This window comes from Somniosus microcephalus, chromosome 16, assembly GCF_052327205.1.
Source record: "Somniosus microcephalus isolate GS21.2 chromosome 16, FLI_Smic_1.0, whole genome shotgun sequence".
Taxonomy (NCBI): domain Eukaryota; kingdom Metazoa; phylum Chordata; class Chondrichthyes; order Squaliformes; family Somniosidae; genus Somniosus; species Somniosus microcephalus.
In genome coordinates, this window is record NC_141002.1 from 21,971,728 (window position 1) to 21,991,645 (window position 19,918).

Sequence of the window (19,918 nt, forward strand, 5' to 3'; positions counted from 1 at the left end):
GATGATATCATCGGGAGTCGACTGCAATTTTTAATTTCTTGTGGGACGAGGAGGAGCGGGAATGCTCCTCCAGGCCCCATAAGGAAACTTTGAGCCTCTGCCGCCCCTTCTTGAGTATTGTGTGCAGTTTTGGTCGCCTTATCTGAGGAAGGATGTTCTTGCCATGGAGGGAGTGCAGCGAAGATTCACCAGGCTGATACCTGGGATGGCAGGAATGACATATGAGAGATTGGGTCGATTGGGCTTATACTCGCTGGAGTTTAGAAGAATGAGAGGGGATCTCATTGAAACTTAGAAAATTCTAACAGGACTGGACAGACTAGATGCAGGAAGGATGTTCCCGATGGTCGGGGAGTCCTGAACCAGGGGTCACAGTCTAAGGATAAGGGGTAAGCCATTTAGGACAGAGATGAGGAGGAATTACTTCACCCAGGTAGTGGTGAACCTGTGGAATTCTCTACCACAGAAGGCAGTGGAGGCCAATTCATTAAATATATTCAAGAAGGAGTTAGATATATTTCTTAAGGCTAAAGGGATCAAGGGATATGGGGAGAAAGCAGGGACCGGGTACTGAATTTGGATGACCAGCCATGATCTCATTGAATGGCGGAGCATGCTCGAGGGGCCGAATGGCCTACTCCTACTCCTATCTTCTATGTTTCTACCTCCCCCCACCAATTGCGGAGACGCCCACAGGACGGCCGGGCAGTCGATCATGCAGACTTACCTGCGCTTGGTAGACGACCACCTGAGCTGTGCGAATTTGCGCCGCTTCCTGTCCTGAACGGGTGGGACGTTGGCCAGCGGCATTTAAATGAGGCCCCGGAATTTTGAACTGACGTTTGCCGAAAACTGGGTCCCCGTTAAAATCGGGGCCTTTGAACGGGGTACGGTCTTTGGAAGCATGAAACGTGTTCACATCATTTTGAGTCCTTTGCCTTTGCAGCGTTTGACACAGGCCAAACCATGGCCCAGAAGTTGCCGATGCGGGGCATCTCATGGCGCGCCCTGTTAGTTAGATATGCCCCCTGCACCCTTCAGATCAAAAATGTTTTGCCCACGAAGTTGCTGGGAGTGTGAGCTGATAACGGCGCAGCGAGGGAAATGAGGCGTCCGGGACCTTGGTGATCAACGGGACCAAAAGTCTACCTCCTTTAACCAATGAGATTAAAGGGTTGAGAAATAAGCAGAGGAAGGACTGAGAAGGATGGTAAACCAGAGTGGGTGAATTCAATGTCAAATCAGGTACAGAGAGGAAAAGAAAGATTGGATTAAAGAGAGAGAGAAAAAAGAGAGACGGAAAGGAAAAGTAAGACATTTAAAAAGTCTCCAACAATTCACCAAATTTTTAATTGTTTACTTTTTGGGCAAGGGAGGTTGATTGGCAGCAATTAACACTTGCCACATCATTTGCACTGTTAATTACTAGACTTAACTTTCTGTGTCGTGTTTAATGGGCCATTAATGTACAAATACAGCAGCTTCATAATAATCACGGGGAGGTTAAGGGCGAGAGGTCGTTTTCGCGAAACTAACGGCGAGGCAATTCGCTATTCACGGGGTTCAGATGCCGTTACTTTTTCAGCAAATTCTGGGCCCATATGAATGGGTTACAGGTTACTTATAATGGTCGGGTTGGAGATATAACTAACCCAGTGAGTGTCAACAAAGTAAAACACAGATGTGATGCTGTGTGATGTACGTTGGATAAATATTGTATCTACCACTGACCGCTTGTATTTTATTTACTATATTCATTTTTAATATAAGATTATAATGTAGTTCATTGTTTAGGGATTTAAAGTTTGAGGGGGTCATCTTACTTATAAGTCATTTTGGTGAATGACTAACTCTCGCTGTTCTGCATATTCTGACTTTCCGCGCCACTCACCAGTCCCCATCTCAGACTCTCCGTCTCCCAGACCCCGGCTCAGACTCTCCGTCTCCCAGACCCCGGCTCAGACTCTCCGTCTCCCAGACCCCGGCTCAGACTCTCCGTCTCCCAGACCCCGGCTCAGACTCTCCGTCTCCCAGACCCCGGCTCAGACTCTCCGTCTCCCAGACCCCGTCTCAGACTCTCCGTCTCCCAGACCCCGGCTCAGACTCTCCGTCTCCCAGACCCCGTCTCAGACTCTCCGTCTCCCAGACCCCGTCTCAGGCTCTCCGTCTCCCAGACCCCGTCTCAGGCTCTCCGTCTCCCAGACCCCGTCTCAGACTCTCCATCTCCCAGACCCCGTCTCAGACTCTCCGTCTCCCAGACCCCGGCTCAGACTCTCCGTCTCCCAGACCCCGGCTCAGACTCTCCGTCTCCCAATCCCCGTCTCAGACTCTCGGGGCTGGATTTTGCCAGCCGAGACGAGTCGGGGCGGGACTGCTGGTATCCGGGTTTTAGTCCCGCCCCCAGCGACGTCTGACGAATAGATGCTATTTTCTCTTGACTGGCCTTGTTAAGCACACCCTGCGGGCATGCCAGCCAATTAAGGGAAAGCCAGTGTCAGATGATGTCAGTGCATGACACTTCATCTGCCGATTTTCTTAAAGGGACAGGCCTTATCATTTTTTGACAGATGAATTGTCAGTGTTTGACAGCGTTGAGGTGCTGTCAAACACTGACAATCACTGTCCAAAGTTGAACCCTTGCACCCAGGCTCACCAATGACTCACTCCTTAGGAGAAAACAGATGGCAGCTGCATGTGAGATTGCAGAAGCCATCTGTCAATTCTCCCGATCAGATGAGACTTCACAGAAACATCAAATCTTGTCACCTGCAGATACTTTTGAACAGAATAAAAATATTTCGCACTACATTCTATCACCTGTCATACTTACCTGTGCACAATTGCACCCATCACACTACCTCTGCAACTGTCATTTGCACACTTACACTGCAGCAGACTCACAGCTTGCCTCACTGAACCTGGTGGGGTTTCCCGCCGTCGGGAAGACCGCATCAGCAGGCTGAAAATGGGGAAAAGCCTCTTAACTGCCTGTTAACTACCTGTTAACAGGCAGTTAATTGGCTCTAATCCCCTAAACGCCACTAGGAGATGGGTCCCTGTGCAAGTCGGGGACCCGCCACCCGCAAGATGGTTCGGAGGTGGGTTGGGGGCGGGATTGGGACCCGCTCCCAATTTTTCCCACTTTCCCAGCAGTCCTGCCTCCAAACCTGCCTCCTCAGGGCTGGTAAAATCCTGCCCTCGGTCTCCCAGTCCCCCGTCTCAGACGCTCGGTCTCCCAGTCCCATCTCAGACTCTCGGTCTCCTATCCCCGTCTCAGACTCTCGGTCTCCTATCCCCGTCTCAGACTCTCGGTCTCCCAGTCCCCCATCTCAGACTCTTGGTCTCCCAGTCCCCTGTCTCAGACTCTCGGTCCCTCAGTCCCCCGTCTCAGGTTCTCGGTCTCCCATCCCCGTCTCAGGCTCTCGGTCTCCCAGTCCCCCATCTCAGGCTCTCAGTCTCCCAGTCCCCTGTCTCAGGCTCTCGGTCTCCCAGTCCCCCGTCTCAGGCTCTCAGTCTCCCAGTCCCCTGTCTCAGGCTCTCGGTCTCCCAGTCCCCTGTCTCAGGCTCTCGGTCTCCCAGTCCCCGTCTCAGACTCTCGGTCTCCCAGTCCCCCATCTCAGACTCTCGGTCTCCCAGTCCCCCATCTCAGACTCTCAGTCTCCCAGTCCCCTGTCTCAGGCTCTCAGTCTCCCAGTCCCCACCTCAGGCTCTCAGTCTCCCATCCCTGTCTCAGGCTCTCAGTCTCCCAGTCCCCACCTCAGGCTCTCAGTCTCCCATCCCTGTCTCAGGCTCTCAGTCTCCCAGTCCCCGTCTCAGTCTCTCGGTCTCCCATTCCCCGTCTCAGACTCTCCATCTCCCAGTCCCCGTCTCAGACTCTCCATCTCCCAGACCCCGTCTCAGAATCTCCATCTCCCAGACCCCGTCTCAGACTCTCCATCTCCCAGTCCCCGTCTAAGACTCCCCGTCTCAGACTCTCCGTCTCCCAGTCCCCGTCTCAGACTCTCCATCTCCCAGACCCCGTCTCAGACTCTCCATCTCCCAGACCCCGTCTCAGAATCTCCATCTCACAGTCCCCGTCTCAGACTCTCCATCTCCCAGTCCCCGTCTCAGACTCTCCATCTCCCAGACCCCGTCTCAGACTCTCCATCTCCCAGTCCCCGTCTAAGACTCCCCGTCTCAGACTCTCCGTCTCCCAGTCCCCGTCTCAGACTCTCCATCTCCCAGTCCCCGTCTCAGACTCTCCATCTCCCAGTCCCCGTCTAAGACTCCCCGTCTCAGACTCTCCGTCTCCCAGTCCCCGTCTCAGACTCTCCATCTCCCAGTCCCCGTCTCAGACTCTCCATCTCCCAGTCCCCGTCTCAGACTCTCCATCTCCCAGTCCCCGTCTCAGACTCTCCATCTCCCAGTCCCCATCTCAGACTCTCCATCGCCCAGACCCTGTCTCAGACTCTCCATCTCCCAGACCCCGTCTCAGACTCTCGGGGCTGGATTTTGCCAGCCGAGACGAGTCGGGGGCGGGACTGCTGGTTTCCAGGTTTTAGTCCCGCCCCCAGTGACGTCTGACGAATAGATGCTATTTTCTCTTGATTGGCCTTGTTAAGCACACCCTGCGGGCTTGCCAGCCAATGTCAGATGATGTCATTGCATGACACTTCATCTGCCGGTTTTCTTAAAGGGACAGGCCTCATCAGTTTTTGACAGATGAATTGTCAGTGTTTGACAGCGTTGAGGTGCTGTCAAACACTGACAATCACTGTCCAAAGTTGAGCCCTTGCACCCAGGCTCACCAATGACTCTCTCCTTAGGAGAAAACAGATGGCAGCTGCATGTGAGATTGCAGAAGCCATCTGTCATTTCTCCCGATCAGATGAGACTTCACAGAAACATCAAATCAGTCCTGCCTCCAAACCCGCCTCCTCAGGGCTGGTAAAATCCTGCCCTCGGTCTCCCAGTCCCCCGTCTCAGACGCTCGGTCTCCCAGTCCCATCTCAGACTCTTGGTCTCCTATCCCCGTCTCAGACTCTCGGTCTCCCAGTCCCCCATCTCAGACTCTTGGTCTCCCAGTCCCCTGTCTCAGACTCTCGGTCCCCCAGTCCCCCGTCTCAGGTTCTCGGTCTCCCATCCCCGTCTCAGGCTCTCAGTCTCCCATCCCCATCTCAGGCTCTCAGTCTCCCATCCCCGTCTCAGGCTCTCAGTCTCCCATCCCTGTCTCAGGCTTTCAGTCTCCCAGTCCCCACCTCAGGCTCTCGGTCTCCTATCCCCGTCTCAGTCTCTCGGTCTCCCATTCCCGTCTCAGGCTCTCGTTCTCCCAGTCCCCACCTCAGGCTCTCGGTCTCACATCCCTGTCTCAGGCTCTCAGTCTCCCAGTCCCCATCTCAGTCTCTCGGTCTCCCATTCCCGTCTCAGGCTCTCGGTCTCCCATCCCCATCTCAGGCTCTCAGTCTCCTATCCCCGTCTCAGACTCTTGGTCTCCCAGTCCCCTGTCTCAGGCTCTCGGTCTCCCAGTCCCCTGTCTCAGGCTCTCGGTCTCCCAGTCCCCCATCTCAGACTCTCGGTCTCCCAGTCCCCCGTCTCAGGTTCTCGGTCTCCCAGTCCCCCGTCTCAGGCTCTCAGTCTCCCATCCCTGTCTCAGGCTCTCCATCTCCCAGTCCCCGTCTCAGTCTCTCGGTCTCCCATTCCCGTCTCAGGCTCTCGGTCTCCCAGTCCCCTGTCTCAGGCTCTCGGTCTCCCAGTCCCCACCTCAGGCTCTCGGTCTCCCATCCCCGTCTCAGGCTCTCGGTCTCCCAGTCCCCATTTCAGGCTCTCGGTCTCCCAGTCCCCTGTCTCAGGCTCTCGGTCTCCCAGTCCCCTGTCTCAGGCTCTCGGTCTCCCAGTCCCCTGTCTCAGGCTCTCGGTCTCCCAGTCCCCTGTCTCAGGCTCTCGGTCTCCCTGTCCCCTGTCTCAGGCTCTCGGTCTCCCAGTCCCGGCCTCAGGCTCTCGGTCTCCCAGTCCCCCGTCTCAGGCTCTCGGGCTACCATCCCCGTCTCAGGCTCTCGGTCTCCCAGTCCCCTGTCTCAGGCTCTCGGTCTCCCAGTCCCCTGTCTCAGGCTCTCAGTCTCCCATCCCTGTCTCAGGCTCTCGGTCTCCCAGTCCCCTGTCTCAGGCTCTTGGTCTCCCATCCCTGTGTCAGGCTCTCAGTCTCCCAGTCCCCTGTCTCAGGCTCTCAGTCTCCAAGTCCCCCATCTCAGGCTCTCGGTCTCCCAGTCCCCTGTCTCAGGCTCTCGGTCTCCCAGTCCCCCGTCTCAGGCTCTCGGTCTCCCAGTCCCCTGTCTCAGGCTCTCGGTCTCCCAGTCCCCATGTCTCAGGCTCTCGGTCTCCCATCCCTGTCTCAGGCTCTCGGTCTCCCAGTCCCCTGTCTCAGGCTCTCGGTCTCCCAGTCCCCTGTCTCAGGCTCTCAGTCTCCCATCCCTGTCTCAGGCTCTCGGTCTCCCAGTCCCCTGTCTCAGGCTCTCGGTCTCCCAGTCCCCTGTCTCAGGCTCTCGGTCTCCCATCCCTGTGTCAGGCTCTCGGTCTCCCAGTCCCCTGTCTCGGGCTCTCGGTCTCCAAGTCCCCCGTCTCAGGCTCTCGGTCTCCCATCCCCGTCTCAGGCTGTCGGTCTCCCAGTCCCCTGTCTCAGGCTCTCGGTCTCCCAGTCCCCTGTCTCAGGCTCTCGGTCTCCCAGTCCCCTGTCTCAGGCTCTCGGTCTCCCAGTCCCCGCCTCAGGCTCTTGGTCTCCCAGTCCCCCGTCTCAGGCTCTCGGTCTCCCAGTCCCCCGTCTCAGGCTCTCGGTCTCCCAGTCCCCCGTCTCAGGCTCTCGGTCTCCCAGTCCCCTGTCTCAGGCTCTCGGTCTCCCAGTCCCCTGTCTCAGGCTCTCAGTCTCCCATCCCTGTCTCAGGCTCTCGGTCTCCCAGTCCCCTGTCTCAGGCTCTCGGTCTCCCATCCCTGTGTCAGGCTCTCGGTCTCCCATCCCTGTCTCAGGCTCTCGGTCTCCCATCCCTGTCTCAGGCTCTCGGTCTCCCAGTCCCCTGTCTCAGGCTCTCGGTCTCCCATCCCTGTGTCAGGCTCTCGGTCTCCCAGTCCCCTGTCTCAGGCTCTCGGTCTCCCAGTCCCCTGTCTCAGGCTCTCGGTCTCCCAGTCCCCTGTCTCAGGCTCTCGGTCTCCCAGTCCCCTGTCTCAGGCTCTCGGTCTCCCAGTCCCCTGTCTCAGGCTCTCGGTCTCCCATCCCTGTCTCAGGCTCTCGGTCTCCCAGTCCCCTGTCTCAGGCTCTCGGTCTCCCATCCCTGTGTCAGGCTCTCGGTCTCCCAGTCCCCTGTCTCAGGCTCTCGGTCTCCCAGTCCCCTGTCTCAGGCTCTCGGTCTCCCAGTCCCCCGTCTCAGGCTCTCGGTCTCCCAGTCCCCTGTCTCAGGCTCTCGGTCTCCCAGTCCCCCGTCTCAGGCTCTCGGTCTCCCAGTCCCCCGTCTCAGGCTCTCGGTCTCCCATCCCTGTCTCAGGCTCTCGGTCTCCCAGTCCCCTGTCTCAGGCTCTCGGTCTCCCATCCCTGTGTCAGGCTCTCGGTCTCCCAGTCCCCTGTCTCAGGCTCTCGGTCTCCCAGTCCCCTGTCTCAGGCTCTCGGTCTCCCAGTCCCCTGTCTCAGGCTCTCGGTCTCCCAGTCCCCTGTCTCAGGCTCTCGGTCTCCCAGTCCCCTGTCTCAGGCTCTCGGTCTCCCAGTCCCCTGTCTCAGGCTCTCGGTCTCCCATCCCTGTGTCAGGCTCTCGGTCTCCCAGTCCCCTGTCTCAGGCTCTCGGTCTCCCAGTCCCCTGTCTCAGGCTCTCGGTCTCCCAGTCCCCTGTCGCAGGCTCTCGGTCTCCCAGTCCCCTGTCTCAGGCTCTCGGACTCCCAGTCCCCTGTCTCAGGCTCTCGGTCTCCCAGTCCCCTGTCTCAGGCTCTCGGTCTCCCAGTCCCCTGTCTCAGGCTCTCGGGCTACCATTCCCCGCTCTCAGCCTTGCTGCCTCTCACTCCCCTCTGTCAGGGCAGGTTGGGGGGGGGGGAATGTTGACTGCCCCAAATGCTAGAAAACTCAACTGGATGAAATTGTAGATTGGTGCAAGATATATCTAATGTAGCACATTCAAACTTCAAGTGTTCCCTTTACAGGTGGCAGGAATTCACACTGGTAATATATTATCTTAAAGCCAACCTTTATATAGCTTTAAAATGCACAGTCAAATATCCTGGGATGCAAAGACATTAATTCTCAGTGCAGTTGAATTTCAAAATGCTCCGTCTCATGATCTCTCGGACATGTGCTTTCCCTTGTGGTCATTTCCAGAATCATGTCTTTTCTACCTGTTAAATGATTGAAGTTTTCTTAATTAAGAACCAACAGGGCCCCAGTTGTGTGAGATATATATATAATGACTACAGTACCGAGCTGGGTAATAGAGACAGCATTGACTCTGGCCTCAGCTCCTGCCGGTCATACTGCACCGCTTTATCTGAGGACAGTGTCCAAGAGTGCCAGTCAAGGTGTTCCCCTTGGGCCCACCTCATACTTCATCTGTAAAGCTGGGGTGCTCTAACTTCTCCAGATACACCGCTTGATGCCACAGACATTTTAATTCAGCTGCCTGTTCTTCCCTTTAAATGGCCGCAGCAGCAGTGTAAATGTTTCCCCATTGGTGCTCGCTCCCAGCTTGCAATGATTAGTTAATAAGGGGCAAACCTGCAAGTTCTGGTGGGTGTGACCGCACGCTGTTCATTATTCCCCCCCTGGAGGTGTGCATAACAGAAGATCTACCCTTATGTGATGTGAAACACAAATTAGATAGACCTGTTTCAGAAAATAACATTTTGGGATACGGGTATATGAGTAATTGGCGACATGGTGTGGTAAGTGTAGCGGGCTGGGGAGGAAAAAGTTGACTTTGGACTTATGATCCCTGAAGCTCTTCATCACTGGGGTTTTCCTCGTGTCATGCCTGGGTCTGTTGTAGACTAATTAATAGAGATTGATTGCTATGATTAGTCAACAACTCCATTATGCGACTACCAGGATGGTAGAAGGTGTTTTTCGTCTAGCGATTCCTCTGGTCCTATGAATTAGATGAACAAAACACCGTGCTTGGACAGCTGACACACAGCGCTAAAATAAGCCAGCATTGTTGTAAAGGATGTAGTGTAATGTAGCAACGTGCTGTGCCAGTGGATTTGTGCCTGTGATTATCAGAACTTTTGATGTCAAGAAAATGTTAGGAGTGGGCTTTACGAGATAGATTGAGGCCGATCACAAACCCATTAAAAAAAAAAGATATGGAGCTCTTTTTTGGGGGAGGGATGCACCGAAATCCGTGATCATTTTAAGCCAAAAAATGAGTGCGTCTCAGTCCAACTGACTGACACTTAATCGGCCAAATGATTCTTTATGCAGCAGATACCTAATTGTGGTCATGATGTTGGGATGAGGTGCCAAGCAGCATCTGACACTTGTATCCTGTTCCCCCCACCCTGGCTGCTTTCATTCATCTCTGTATGGATTTGGACAGAATAATGTTTTTTGAGCCTGCTGTCTGGAAGTTTCCAGGAAGTAAACTGCACATCAAAAATCTAATTTCTTTTTTAAATAAACATTTAGTTTTCCACTAATTGTGTGTCGCGTGATGTGGAGGCTTTGAGGCTATTGTAGGGCTTGCCAAGAATTTTCATCAGCAGCAAAGGAAACATCAAAATGTCAAGCCTTGTCCCAAACTATACTGCACCCTTATCCAGTACTGCAAAATATGGCAACCCTAGCTCTGTGTATGTGTGAAGTACGCCCCTGGGACTCTCCTGGTAGCTATCATTCACAGTCCACTCTTTCGCCCTTCCATTTGGAGTTATAATCAACTTGCTTGTTTGTTGTTTAGATATCTGTATAGCCAACCCCTGTTTTGACAACTTCTAGCCTCCTTGGGGTGGTAAGTGGGAATTGTTTGGGTTGAGATGGCTACAAGCTGAAATTGTCTGACAATGGGCGATTGAAAGTGAGTTGTGTGGCAGACTGAGGTAATTCAATCCAGGTTTGTCCGCAGTTCCCCAGGCACTGTCAGTTGACCAGCCAGCTTGGCTCATTAATGGGACTATGAGGGGTAGATCAGTCACTGGGGGCTGGGGCTCTTCCGACTGGGCTCCAAATAACCCTCAAAGCCATAACCTAATAAGTAGATGGACCTAGTCGGAAAAGCAGTGGGAATGTAAGCAGTGGGAAGGTTACCAGTGCTCTCTACTGGTAAGCTGTGCAATGTTAAACCCCTGTCGTACCCATGCATATATTTGGTGTTCCTTCAACCTTAACTGTTGACAGCCTGCGCCGAAGCTCTCTGGATTTAGATAAGTGGGGTGTGTCTCGCAGGCATTGTGGGTGCTGGACGAACATAAAATCTACTTGTGGATTTCTCATAAGTTTGGCTTGAAGATTCATAAGCATAGGTTGTTATCTGTGTCAGGTACCCATCCAATCCCTCAAAAATCCAAAAAATACCCAGAATCCCAGAAATATGCTCTTGCATAAATCCCATATGGTTTTCCGAGCAATATTGTGTGTTCCGTGATGTTGTGCATTTTTTAGTAGAATTTCTGTTAATACCGTCCATTTAGTGACATGCTGAGGTCACTGATGACATCTGTGTGCATCCGTAGACTTGATATTTGGTGGAAGAAACAAATTCTTTGCAGTTTTGCGGGGTCCTGGACCATTTTTAGGTACTGCAGGAGGTGTGTACTGTTTATACAGCAGTAAACATCAGGTTTTAATTCCTTAGTTGGGTATGGAGCAAGGACAGTAGTGTGCTGATACAGTTTCCATACTGACAATACTGACAGTCCCTCGAAGACTGAGGACACGAATCAATGGCTGAATCAGGGCATACACACTAAGACATTCTTTACTAAAAGCAAGCTCACAATTGCCCCCACCTCCCCTGCTCACCGCCGTGTGTAAACTCCAACAATTTCTATTATCTCATCATTACAGTGGCAGGTAAGTGGCTGGAGCTACATCAATAAACATAATTTCTTCACTTAATTAAAAAAAAACTATCACAGCTTTAAGCAAGAGACCAACAGTGAACCCCATAAAAGTGGTGCCTATGAACTGTGTAAATCATTTTGTGTTGTCACTTAGGTTGACTGTTCCTTGCTTGTTTTATTGCTTTTTGACAGTGCTCAATAAAAACCCTTTTGTTTTGCTGATTTTTCTCCAAATTCACCGAGTTCTTTTTGAGGTCCAATTTTGTTCACAGAATCACAGAATCACAGAATCCCCACAGTGCAGATAGAGGCCATTTCGGCCCATCGAGCCTGCACCGACACATATCCCACCCTATCCCCGTAACCCCACGTATTTAATCCCCTAACACTAAGGGTCAATTTATCATAGCCAAATCAACCTAACCCGCACATCTTTGGACTGTGGGAGGAAACCGGAGCACCCGGAGGAAACCCACGCAAACACGGGGAGAATTTTTAAAAACTGAAAATAAACCCTGCAACAAAATAAAAATTGGGGTTTTAAATCGGCAAGAAAAGCTGACTGCCGTATTCTGTATTCATAATTAGGCAAATGTGTGAGAAAACTTAGCATGAAATTAAGTTGATGATCTGAATGGTTTTGCTCATCAGTGAATTTAATGAAAGCACAGGGATTAAAATATTGTCGACACTCGCACACTCGCAGCTTGAAATTACACTGTAGAATTATAGACACAAAGGCTAAGCACATTCATCTTGCTACTATATTTAGCAGAGCCTCACTTGTTAAACTGCAGAATGTCCTCACTGTAATGGACAGGAATTTCAGATGAACATATTAAGCATTTATACCTATTATATTATCCAACAGTGTAATTTCAAGGCCCTAAATCTTTGGCCTGTTTTGCTTTTAAGCAAACAATTAGTTGCTATAATTACTGTATCAGGGATCGGCTGCAATGGGAGAATTAATGTACTAGAGTGATCAACTTTGATGGGGGAATGTACTGTCAGAATGGCCTTCCATAGGAGAGTTGGTGCACTGTAGGGATGGGCTTCGATGGGAGAGTTGATGCACTGCAGAGATGGATTTCGATGGGAGAGTTGACGCACTGTAGGAATGGGCTTTGATGGGAGAGTTGATTCACTGTAGGGATGAGCTTCGATGGGAGAGTTGATGCACTGTTGGGATGGGCTTCGATGGGAGAGTTGATGCACTGTAGACATGGGCTTCGATGGGAGAGTTGATGCACTGTAGCGATGGGCTTCGATGGGAGAGTTGATGCACTGTAGCGATGGGCTTTGATGGGAGAGTTGATGTACTGTAGGGATGGGCTTCGATGGGAGAGTTGATGCACTGTAGACATGGGCTTCGATGGGAGAGTTGATGTACTGTAGCGATGGGCTTTGATGGGAGAGTTGATGCGCTGTAGGGATGGGCTTCGATGGGAGAGTTGATGTACTGTAGCGATGGGCTTTGATGGGAGAGTTGATGCACTGTAGGGATGGGCTTCGATGGGAGAGTTGATGCACTGTAGACATGGGCTTCGATGGGAGAGTCCATGCACTGTAGGGATGGGCTTCGATGGGAGAGTTGATGCACTGTAGACATGGGCTTCGATGGGAGAGTTGATGCACTGTAGACATGGGCTTCGATGGGAGAGTTGATGCACTGTAGGGATGGGCATCGATGGGAGAGTTGATGCACTGTAGACGTGGGCTTCGATGGGAGAGTTGATGCACTGTAGGGATGGGCTTCGATGGGAGAGTTGATGCACTGTAGACATGGGCTTCGATGGGAGAGTTGATTCACTGTAGGGATGGGCTTCGATGGGAGAGTTGCTGCACTGTAGACATGGGCTTCGATGGGAGAGTTGATTCACTGTAGGGATGGGCTTCGATGGGAGAGTTGCTGCACTGTAGGGATGGGCTTCGATGGGAGAGTTGATGCACTGTAGGGATGGGCTTCGATGGGAGTGTTGATGCACTGTAGACATGGGCTTCGATGGGAGAGTTGATGCACTGTAGCGATGGGCTTCGATGAGAGAGTTGATGCACTGTAGACATGGGCTTCGATGGGAGAGTCCATGCACTGTAGGGATGGGCTTCGATGAGAGAGTTGATTCACTGTAGGGATGGGCTTCGATGGGAGAGCTGCTGCACTGTAGACATGGGCTTCGATGGGAGAGTTGATGCACTGTAGACATGGGCTTCAATGGGAGAGTCCATGCACTGTAGACATGGGCTTCGATGGGAGAGTTGATGCACTGTAGACATGAGCTTCGATGGGAGAGTTGATGCACTGTAGGGATGGGCTTCGATGAGAGAGTTGATGCACTGTAGGGATGGGCTTTGATGAGAGAGTTGATGCACTGTAGACATGGGCTTCGATGGGAGAGTCCATGCACTGTAGACATGGGCTTCGATGGGAGAGTTGATGCACTGTAGACATGGGCTTCGATGGGAGAGTTGATGCACTGTAGGGATGGGCTTTGATGGGAGAGTTGATGCACTGTAGACATGGGCTTCGATGGGAGAGTTGATGCACTGTAGACATGGGCTTCGATGGGCGAGTTGATGTACTGTAGGGATGGGCTTCGATGGGAGAGTTGATGTACTGTAGGGATGGGCTTCGATGGGAGAGTTGATGCACTGTAGACATGGGCTTCGATGGGAGAGTTGATGCACTGTAGGGATGGGCTTCAATGGGAGAGTTGATGCACTGTAGGGATGGGCTTCGATGGGAGAGTTGATGCACTGTAGACATGGGCTTCGATGGGAGAGTTGATGCACTGTAGGGATGGGCTTCGATGGGAGAGTTGATGCACTGTAGGGATGGGCATCGATGGGAGAGTTGATGCACTGTAGACATGGGCTTCGATGGGAGAGTCCATGCACTGTAGACATGGGCTTTGATGAGAGAGTTGATGCACTGTAGGCATGGGCTTCGATGGGAGAGTCCATGCACTGTAGGGATGGGCTTCGATGAGAGAGTTGATTCACTGTAGGGATGGGCTTCGATGGGAGAGTTGCTGCACTGTAGACATGGGCTTCGATGGGAGAGTTGATGCACTGTAGGGATGGGCTTCGATGGGAGAGTTGACGCACTGTAGGGATGGGCTTCGATGGGAGAGTTGATGCACTGTAGGGATGGGCTTCGATGGGAGAGTTGATGCACTGTAGGGATGGGCTTCGATGAGAGAGTTGATGCACTGTAGGGATGGGCTTCGATGAGAGAGTTGATGCACTGTAGCGATGGGCTTCGATGGGAGAGTTGATGCACTGTAGACATGGGCTTCGATGGGAGAGTTGATGCACTGTAGGGATGGGCTTTGATGAGAGAGTTGATGCACTGTAGACATGGGCTTCGATGGGAGAGTCCATGCACTGTAGACATGGGCTTCGATGGGAGAGTTGATGCACTGTAGACATGGGCTTCGATGGGAGAGTTGATGCACTGTAGGGATGGGCTTCGATGGGAGAGTTGATGCACTGTAGACATGGGCTTCGATGGGAGAGTTGAAGCACTGTAGACATGGGCTTCGATGGGAGAGTCCATGCACTGTAGAGATGGGCTTCGATGGGAGAGTTGAAGCACTGTAGACATGGGCTTCGATGGGAGAGTTGATGCACTGTAGGGATGGGCTTCGATGGGAGAGTTGATTCACTGTAGGGATGGGCTTCGATGGGAGAGTTGATGCACTGTAGGGATGGGCTTCGATGGGAGAGTTGATGCACTGTAGGGATAGGTTATGATGCGAAAATTTACTTTCTAGAGAGTGATTAGAGTTGATGTGCCGAATTGCCTTTTATCATTGTGACTTTTCCTAGAATCCGCTGTTATTTAGAGTAACTTGTGTCATGAGAACATTTGTAAACTGGTGAAATTGGCCTGTGATGAAATTTGAGTTTACTTTATGCTCTGTTATTTTACAGGTAGACTGTTGAACTAACAACCGAGACAACAGGAGCATATCCCCTTGGAAATTGATGCCACCCTCTTTGAACCAGAGCTGAGAATGTGGTTCCTGTTCAGTCATTTTTTTGCATTGTCATTCATTTGCTGCTTGGCAGGTAAGTTGAGCGTTGGGCATGACACTGACGTGAAGGGTTTTCTGCTGCTCCCCTTGGCATGATTTCAGATGCAAAGCACTTCAAGGTCAGGACTGAAATTTCATGAAAGATTAATCTTTGCACTTACAGCTTCCGTTAATCAGCGATCGCGGCATTCTTGAAGTATGAAGATGGACGAATGACTGTGATCTTCGATGCCGATGAGCAACAGTCAGATGAAACAAAAAGAAAAGGCACTGGGGCTGATACAAAACCTAACCTTCGTTTGTCTCCCTGAGCAGTTGAATCCCATGAGTTCCTGTCTACTTTGTGCCAAGTCTATAATTTCACATTGCACCGAACTCTTTTAAGAGTATTTTTAATGTGGATGAAAGTAGTGCTTTTATGAAGTTTTATGGATTGATGTCTGACTGATAACTTGCAGATCTATCCTGTTTATGGACATAAGTTAGTGTTTGCCAAGTGCCTCCATGAGGTAATGGGTCATTATAATTTCGTATAGACTAGCTTGATTCCCTGATGACCATGCAGCATAGTTCTTAAAAGGACATTGCAAAACAGAAAGGTGGTCATTTACTTCTAACTGCCGTTGTGTGCTGGTACAAAGAACACATCAATTATAGATGGAAAGATGCACCAGGTCTTGCAAAGCTGAAACGTTCAATTTGATAGGAGCTATAACCAGGCATATCACAGCAAAGCATCACCAGCTGGCACTTTGAAGGTGCTGCGAATCTGTTACTTCATTCCCAGCTGTCATCTTGAGGCCAGCATCTACTCACTGAATTCTAAAAATGTTTAGCAAGAAAAATTGTGCTGGGGGGGGTTCAGTCCTTAACGCCAAGCTTTTCCTTCACAAAGTGACTTCAGTGAAGGGTAGTTCTTGCTGCCGTTTGTTTCAAGCCAGGAAAAAGACCATGGAGTGAATGCAACTTACAGTAAAGGTGGATGTGATTTATTCTCGGCTCATCTTTCAAACTGCATCAGCAACCTTAATGACCAGTATTAGCCACTTGCATGGAGGAAAAAGAAAAAGAAATTAAACATTATTGTATCAGCACAAAAAATGTAAATCTAGGATGGACGACATATAGTTGGGGTATTTAAGTGTCTGGCGTATAAAGTATGTTGGATCCTGCTGAATATTGCCACTATTCTCCCATTGACCAAGTGTAGACTCTTAACTACACAGGGAAATATTTATTGTCATATGTACGTCTTGATGGTAAATGGGATGTAAATTCAGTGGAAAAACAAAACCATGTTAGTTGGCATTGAAGCCTATCCAGAAACCACTGATATATTTGACAGATTTTGACTAAACAAGTATTGTCTTCTGGCTGCCCATAACAGGCAGTCCATTGTGGGAAGGCTGTTGTGAACTCAAGATGTGCAGGCACAATAAAGCCAAAGGACTATCCATTTTCATGCAAAGCGTCCCGCTTATTTCTAGATTGTTCCTTTTTTGGTGTAAAATGATTATCGTTTGCCATAGCTGCACTGCCATTCCCAAGTCTCCGACAGAACGGGACTGTCACTGGCTGGAGCCAGAGATGCTCTCCATGCAGCCAGCATTAAGCAACAGCCAAGCCCGCTAGATCAAGAGATGTCCCGATACGGATTTGCGTGCAGACAGTCGTATTCCATGTAGTTTCCTGTTGAATGTCTTCAAGTTGTAATTTCTCAAATAACTTCTTAGCAGTATATCCGTTAAATGGAGCGACTTGTATTTACTTGCTTGACTGTAATCTTTAAACTTGGATTTCTATTATAAATTCCCGTAGAGGTGCAGAGACAACTGGTGCCATGCTATGAGTCGCTATATAATGATGTGTGTGACGCATTAAAAGATGACTGGAGGAATAGGCGTGGATGATTTGGCTGGAAGTCACAACTGCTCAGGAAATTGCATTCTCAGCGATTCAAGTTGGTGGCCGTGCTTTCTGTTGCTTAGACCCTAAGCTCTGGAATTCCCTGCCTAAACCTCTCCGCCTCGCTACCTCTCTTTCCTCCTTTAAGACGCTCCTTAAAACCTACCTCTTTGACCAAGCTTTTGGTCACCTGCCCTAATTTCTCCTTATGTGGCTCGGTGTCAAATTTTTTGTCTTATAATGCTCCTATGAAGCGCCTTGGGACGTTTTATTACATTAAATTAAAGGCTCTATATAAATACAAGTTGTTGTTGGATGTTGCAAGACTTAATCCAAAGAAGAAAGCATGCAGCAGTTAATGAAAAGATCATGCTGACTAACGCTTGATGCATTTAAGATTTCAGTATCAATTCTTCCAGGTCTTTCACATCAGCTAACACGTGTTTGATTTTCTAAAAATCTTAATGCAATATGTCTCATGGCTGTCAAAAGTAATTATAATTACTGTAAAAGTCCCCATATCAGTTTTGGATGTGTAGAATAGGATTATGTGTGCCTGTAATCTGTAGAAGGTTTTGGTCCTTTGGGTGCTTTCTTGACATATAACCACATTGAAATGCTGTACTTGTGTTTCTGCAGAAGGAGGAACATTTGTATATCAGCATGACGTGTGTGAGAACATCCAATCTTAATGTATCCGTCCTTACTGTAATATGTTTGTAAAAATGCAGCTGGGCATTGTACATTAACTAGTAAGCTGATAAACTGATGATCTGTACAGTTACCACAACATTGGTTGTGACTATTTTAAGGATTGAAGTATTTTTATAACTTGGAACGTCCATGTGATAAACCTTTCCGGGAGTAACTAATTTCATGGAGATTTGCAGACTCATTTGGAAGAATCTAAATTTGGTTAAAGCAGGACCAGTTTGCATTAGGTTGTGCCTGCTCCTTTCGGTAAATGTTAATGCACATTTGCACAGGGACACCATGACCCCTTGAATGTGTGGTACGCCATTTTGTTCCTCAACACAAGAGTTCTTTTCCTTCCGATGGATGTCAGCAATTGGAAGTGACTATGTTAAATTCTGCTTCTGTGGTTTACATTGTTCTTTCATGGTGGCTTTATGGGATATGTGCTTTTTTGTTGGTGAGCATGCTTCTGAGCTCCCAGCGGTCTTGTTCTAACACATTACCAAGTCCTTGGGGGGTCCACTGGAGAGTCATCCTCTCTTGCATGCTCTCTGTATTAAATGAGAACTTGAATTCTGGAGCCCCTGATGCAAAATGTAATGGTGTTCAACTGTACAACATAGCACTTATTGGCATTTACTGAGTGGAATTTTCTGTCACTTGTCTGTGGCCAAATATATATATTAAGTTATACCAAGGATAAGATACAGCATGAATTACTGTACTTAAGTAGACTTTCTCACATGCTGTTGATGAGCTGATAGATTCAGCTCAGCCACAGAACAAATCTTATTCTAATACGTTCAGAACATTAAGGCAAATATAAGCACAAACCCATCATCGCCTGTGTGCAAACAGCTACAAGTAAATGATTCAGAGAATTCCTCCTTGTAGCTTAACTTGCAAGCTAAAAAATGCCCATGTTAAAGGGAACCCACTAATTCTGAATTGTGTTGTGGGGTAAAAGGTTTTCCTTTGCGCCCAGCTGTGCAGGATTGCTGGGTTGAGAAACAAAGTGCAGGGCAGTCATTCTAGTCAACAATGTGCAGACCTTATTATTGGAAAATTGTGCTGATCACTGTGTGTAGGAGCACTGAAAATATTTTCAAAAACATAATGGCCCACATTTTGCTGGAGTGAGGCATCTCTCAGCGTGTCCCGTTAGTTAGACTTGTTCGTGCATGTTTAGGTTTCAAAATCTTTTGCCCACAAAGTTGCTGGGAGCGCGAGCTGATAACAGCGCAGTGAGGGCAATAGAGCATCTGGGATCTTGGTGAACAACGGGACAAACAGTGTATCTCCTTAACCAATGGAATTAAAGGATTGAGAAATAAACAGAGGAAGGACTAAGAAATAGGGTGAATTAGAGTGGGTGAATTCCATGTCAAATCAGGTACAGGAAGAGAAATAAAGAGAGGGAAAGAAAGATTGGATTAAGAGAGAGAGCAAAAAAGAGACAGGAAAAATAAGAGAAAAATAATTAAAATTTTAAACATGAAATTTAAAAAATCTCCAAACACAATTCACAACCTGAAGGAATGAGCTCACTTTTAATTGTTCACTTTCTGGGCAAGAGTTAATTGGCAGTCATTAACAATTATCATGTTATTAAAAGTGTACTTTTCCACCAAGGAGTGGAGTATCAATGCAAAAATATTTTATATCATTAGAGGAGCTTGCATCAAGAGCCATGTTGAGCTATACAGATGTTACCATAGTGGTTAGAGCACTTAACAAGCCAGCAGTTGGCGACATCAAATTTCAGGCTCAAATTCAATCGTCAGGAGCATTCTCTATTCTTAACACTGGTGTAACAGCTACCTGCAGACTTTACTTGAGGAGAAGAGTGAATCTTAGATCGTTCCCCTTTTGCAGGAAGACAGTGGGCATGTGGTACCAAGTTATTGAACTGATCAGTTTAGTTGGTAATTGCGAATAGCACAACCCCACTTTACCAACTAAGCAATAATGTACATGTATTGGAGAAACGAAGGGTAGGTCAGTGGCTTGGCTTTCTGTAATGCTGTCTGCACAAGTAGAAACTTATTGCTGTTCAGTCATATCTTGAACACAGTGAGGAAAAGCACTCCTTCGATGTTGAAAACAGTGCTTGGTTTATTTGGAGACAAGACCGTGCTACTTACAATCCATTTCATAAAGGACTCAACAATCTGACGAGAATACAAGATATTTTGTGCTTCCTGCAGTTGTTCGCCATTAAGGAAACCCATTGAAAGGCGTGCAGCATACAGTGACTTAACATGCAGGTTACCGGA

General features: G+C 49.3%; 1 protein-coding gene across 6 annotated transcripts in view; it reads left to right on the forward strand.

The window, feature by feature from the left end:
* cntn1b (contactin 1b) overlaps positions 1 to 19,918 on the forward strand; it is a 1,036,112-nt gene that overhangs the window by 380,643 nt on the left and 635,551 nt on the right. For all 6 annotated transcript variants that reach the window (XM_086008675.1, XM_086008680.1, XM_086008681.1 and 3 more), the window contains one exon: positions 14,938 to 15,075. In XM_086008675.1, coding sequence (XP_085864801.1) covers positions 15,021 to 15,075 — 55 coding nt within the window. In that variant the 5' untranslated portion in view covers positions 14,938 to 15,020. The remainder of the gene's footprint in view (positions 1 to 14,937; positions 15,076 to 19,918) is intronic.